Below are 5,791 nucleotides of genomic sequence, written 5' to 3' on the forward strand. Positions count from 1 at the left end.
GTTTCCATGATGATTAACCTTGTAAAACCTCTAATACTAAGAACATTAATATGAGAAACTGATTGTATAAAATGGTGGCATGTCTACCTCTCTTCATTTATTATTATTTATAGGTTGGGCACTGAACCCTAGACTAAATGAATCAGAAAAACGCCACGTACATGTATTTACAAAAATAACGCAGGCCCACAACTAAAATAGGTCCAGAACAAATGAACTAATACACGGTTACTGGACCCAAGTATATGCACTGCTATTGGGCTTAATGCATAAGGCCTTTTTTGTCTCAACAAAGGTCCACAAATTCCATAGAATTCGCAATCCACTGCTGGATTCGACCCGTATCGCTTCCTATCTTTTGTTTCTTAATCCCATTTATGTGTTTGCTAGAATCCTGACGGAACAGCTACGGTCATGAAGATGGAAGTGTTGTCCACGGCATTATACGTGATTTCAATCTCATTATCATTCTCCCTGATAGAGATGTTGAAAACATACAACATTTTTGTTTTCATTGACGTCAATCCTACTAATATTTCACCATTGAAGGATCCAACTCACCACAACGGAGCGTTTTCTTTGTACAGAAATAACTGAGCTTTCCCAAAAGTATTAAATCTAGCTGAGTAACTTCCTGTAGCAGGATCAGCATCCTCGGTCTTCCATGACTGCAAGAACCAGTTTTGACCAGTTTTCTTGTTGAAACCCAGTTTGGCATGTGGAAGAGAAGTGTCTGTGGGATGATCAAAGCTTTGCCACAGCACAACTTTGGAATCATTTTGAATCAGAACAAGATTACCTGTATCAGAGAGTTGAGCCATAACTGTTGTATTTGGAACAGTGAAAGAAACATTTGTGGACCAAATGGGGATGTTTTTGGTTGAGCTGTGATGGAGAACGAGATTTCCACTTGGGCTGAGAGAGAGAACTCCAGAAGTGTCGCTAATTGGATTGTCTCTCTTTGCAACCCAAACAACAGTTTGCTTTGGCAAGTTATGGTACCAAATTCCAACGTAACGAGAACTAGATTTTCCAGGAGTAGAGAACCCAAGAGAAAACTTGCTTTCTTTAGAAACAAGAAGCTCACCATCGCTTAGGGGCCTGTCAATGGTTATGGCGTCAGAAGCTGAGCAAAACAAGAAGCTGTAATAAAATGATATAACATAAATAAAAACCATCCTATTTGCTGTCTTCACCATGATCAGAACTGACTGAAATGACGTAGAAATTGAAGCTGCTTCTTGTTAATGTAATATGCATTGACGAATAAGAGGTATTAATGTATCAATATAAGCACAAAATTGTAATAATAAAAGTGTTTACCCCTCAAATTTGCCTTAATTGCCAATTTAGTTCCTAAATTTTAATTTTCATCAATTTAGTTTCTTACGTTTCCCTAAGTTATTGCATTATTTCTTTAGGTTTTAAAACACAAATTTGTAATCAAATTAATTTGATATGTATCAAGTCTAATGATAACTTGATATGTACATATGACTAAATCAGATCAAGTCAGTTTTCTTTTCTCTCATGTCCTTTTTGTTTTTCCCTCACAAGTTTCATGTATTTTCTCTTCTAATGACTTGGCATGTACATCTGTAATTTTTCTTAACCAAATAGTTAAATTTCTTTTCATTAATATGCACGATTGCCAACTCAATATTATATTATCCATGTCAATACATTTTAATGGTGTTAGCTCCCGTTTTAACAATAAGAAACACTTATTTATTTCTATAAAATTTAAGGGGACTAGATTGATATAAGTTAAATTTTACGAGTCAAATGATAATTAAGCAAACTTATAAAAGACTAACAATTTCATCACCCGAACTTCTATCAAGTCATCACTATCACTTGGTCATTGTCGAAGACTCGACAGAAGACTGAGTCAATGAAAGCCTCTTTCATGGCAAAATTATATATATACTTTCGGCCATACATGGGAATGTTATGTGGTTCTCCTAATTTCAACATGAATGGGTGGATAACATTGAATGTATTTTTTCCAGCTATAGCTTGTCTTGCACAGACAACTTCTGTCCAGGTACAGTGCTAAGAAGCATCAAGTTGCTCTCAAGGGTCAAGATGTTGAAATATTAACAATAATTAGTATAAAAGGATAAAAAAACTAATTTTTATAGATAATAATACATAATAAAAACTTAAAATATAAAATGTTGTTAAGTGAAAATAACTTTTAAATTGAATTTATTCATGTTCAAAATAAGTGTTAAAATAAATATATGTTATACAAACATGCAACGATTTTTGCATGTTCCTTAGTTTTTGGGTTGAAGTTTATTTTCATCCTCAAACTATACCCTCAGTTATAAACTCTATTTTTTGGTACATTCTTGCCTTTAAACATTTTAAAACAGATCACCTTTGCTCATGTCGTTAATTGAGGTTAAGTTCAATAGTTAAATAATTTTCTTGACTAAAAATACTCTGATGGCAGCCCACGTACGTGTCAGTCAACTTCCACCACGATCGCTCAAATGAGTCAGACTTTAAAAGGAAAAACAAAAAAAATGCTCTCTCCTAGAATTCTCTTATCACCATGAATCTATCAAAATTCAGAAAAACCAGAAATCCAAAACCAGCAAACACCTACAGCAATTGTAACATATTGAATTTTGGTCTAGCTAGAAGCTCAAGAATGTGCTTGAATTCAGTAGTAAGCTATTAAGTCCAATCAATTAGGAATCTCTAAAGTGACTTGAAAGGATAGAATGATTTTCAAGGGTCAAATCATAAATTAAAAGTCTTTTTAGGATAAAATTGTAATATTTTCATAGACTTTAAAGAAATATCTATAATTGATAAATGAATAAGTTAAAGTTCAGAAAGAGTAGTCCAAGATAGGCTAAAAGAAATAAATAATGCTTAGGAGGATAAAAGAAGTATCTAAAATTAATCTTGAAGAATAATCAATAAAGTTTATAGATTAAACAAAGGTAAAGTTATGTTATTTGACAATTTCATTTCTTACGCCTTAAGCTTCTTAGAGAAGGATTGTAGTTATATCATAAGGATCATAATAGATCCAAAAAGCACTCAATGAGATTATAGTTAGATCCTGAGGTTGCAATTAGATCTTGAGGCTACAATAAACCTAGTAGAAAGTTATTAAATCATAGAGTAAATACGATAGTTCTCTAGGAAGACAATTATAATATCACTTACTTATAATCCACTACCAACCATAATCACCATGAACTACCATAGCAATTAGAAGATGCCTAATTCTAATTATCTTATCAAGGTAGAAGACTCAACTGCAATTGAAAATAGCTAACCATAATAGAAAAGGAAAGGTTTCGGATTGAAAATCTACTATAATAGAGTTTAATTTATATGCTCAAAATCAATATATAATCCCTTACCATGGTAGAAACCTACCATGGTAGAAAGTATTCTATCATGATAGAATAGCTTAAAAAAAATATATATATAATAAACTCTACCATAATATAAAAAAGATAAATCAATCATTTAGAAATTACTTTGGAACAAAAGTTGATAAGACTTTTAAAAGTCAAACTTAATAAATTTGGTATCCCAAGTTTAGAAATACATGTTAAAGTAGTCAATTAAAACACTAAATTGCAATGTATCAAAGTTCAAATGCATTTGGTAACATAGGAAACAATTGAAATTAAGGGTAAAATGTAATTTTACTCAAAATAGGCACGTCTACCACATCTAATAGCATTGAGGTAGTCTGCCGTGGTGAAACACTCACTAGAAAAAAAAAATAACTTTTAACAGTGACTTTTATCAGTAACAAATCAAAGTCACCACTAAAAGTTTATTTTTGACAATGATAATATGTTGTCCCAGAAAGTCACCACCAAAAATATACTTCTGGTGGTGACAATCAAAAGTAGACTTTGGGCGTGACATGTATTTTTATAAAAAATAATTTAAAAATTAAAAATAATTTGTATAATTACTTTTGGTAATAATATTTGTCCCTACTAAAAGTATTTTTAAAAAATTAAATATAATTTAAATTATATAAAATTATCATTTAAACTATTAAAAAATTTCTTATGAATTATTTTAAAATTTTAAAATTAAATAAAATTATTCAAAAGATATCTATGAAATTAAATTTCTTATTTTATATACAAAATCAAAAATAAATTATATATAGGATCCTGAAACAAAAGAATAGTGGTGAAGATGTGTTAGGTTTAATTATTAAATCATTTTTAATTTTGTATTATTCATAATGTTTGTTTGGACATACATGTCTCATATTTTCTAAGAATTATGTTATTAAGCTAGTATTTTAATATGATAAATTAATATCTTGGTGGGTTATTACTTTCAATTACAATGAGGTTAAGTAATACATAATTATTACTTACATACAAATACACAAATGGCATTGGCATGTTAGAGTTATATAAATGTCGCGAGATACAAATGATATTATAGGCTACTTGACATATTGTACACTTGATACTTAATTTGGTATACACATATTGTTTACTTCTTCTGCTAAGCTTTAATGGCTTTCAGACAAGGATTTCATGTGATCCTGCTTAGTGTATTTAGGTTTTCATTATTATAAGAAAGGAAGTTACTAATAAGATTTTTATAACTAGTTATTACTAAAAGGAATATGAAAAATTATTCAAATTCATCTTGCTATGTGGTAGAGAACAGTTAAAGGTTTGCTATATTGATCACATATGATATCCTTGTAATTATTTTGTATTATAAAATTTATTAGTATTTATTAAAAATTCAAAATTATTCAAAATGGCTATTAACAAAATTTATGAGGTTGAAATTAATTTGATATTAAAATATTTTTTTAAGATATTGAAAAATTATAGATAAAATATATTTTTAATAAAGAGGGAGATAAATTTAACCTTTTTTAGAGAAGATAAAACTTTAATCATTTAATTATTAATTTTTTATCAAAATATGGAGAAGAAAAAAGTAAAAGATATTTAGATTAACTAATATAATATATATTTATAAATAAATTAATACTTAATAATTCTCATTTTAAAAAATAAAATTTTAAAATTGTTTACAATGCATAGAAGAATATTATTTAATATTTAAATTTTTTATTTTAAGTTCATTTTTCTAAGAAAAGTATATTTAAGGTAAAACTAATATTTTATTAAAAATATAATTTAAATATTCAAATAAATTAATTATTTGTCATATTAATAATTGAAAATAGAAAATAATATATGAATATCTTTTAATAATGTATTATTTGATATATGTGTATGTAGTTAAATAATATATATATATATATATATTTATTTTGCATATAATAATTGCAAGTGCATTTTAATTCAACTAGCAAAAAAAAAGACACTTAAGGCTTGAAGATGGGAGGTTAAAGGTTCAGACCTTGGCTTTGGTATATTTTACAACAAATATATGACATGGCTCATGTAGTAGTGTGGCATATGAGGTGGCTTGAGAAGGCACACATGTGATGGTGATAAATCATATTTTTCACATCATTTTATTTCCCTTTTATTCTTAGTTTTGACACTTATTTGGGTATTCTGAGCATTATTAGAATTTATTAGACTTAATTTGTAATTTTGAAAATAACTTGTCAATTCCTAATTTTCCGTCTTATTTTTTCCCACTTGTATCATGCATACATATAGTTTAGTCTCATTTTAATTTACTAATTATCTCCTTTGTTATTTTATTTTTCTAACATTTAAATATATTCTTATAAAATTTTTATCATAGTCACATATATCTTTAAACACACACAAAGACTCTCACCATTTTA

The 5,791-nt window shown here is 28.2% G+C and overlaps 1 protein-coding gene across 1 annotated transcript; it reads right to left on the minus strand.

Moving 5' to 3' along the window:
- Positions 1–386: 386 nt before the first annotated feature.
- LOC129296575 (G-type lectin S-receptor-like serine/threonine-protein kinase RKS1) lies at positions 387–1,199 on the minus strand. Its single transcript, XM_054935155.1, has 2 exons — positions 562–1,199; positions 387–474 (listed from the first exon to the last, which is right to left on the minus strand). The coding sequence occupies exons 1-2, from the start codon at positions 1,197–1,199 to the stop codon at positions 387–389; spliced, it is 726 nt and encodes a 241-aa protein (XP_054791130.1).
- Between the last annotated feature and the right edge of the window lie 4,592 nt (positions 1,200–5,791).

The sequence above is a fragment of the Prosopis cineraria genome, unplaced genomic scaffold (assembly GCF_029017545.1).
Source record: "Prosopis cineraria cultivar Desert tree isolate PC_DT_omini unplaced genomic scaffold, ASM2901754v1 PC358, whole genome shotgun sequence".
Taxonomy (NCBI): domain Eukaryota; kingdom Viridiplantae; phylum Streptophyta; class Magnoliopsida; order Fabales; family Fabaceae; genus Prosopis; species Prosopis cineraria.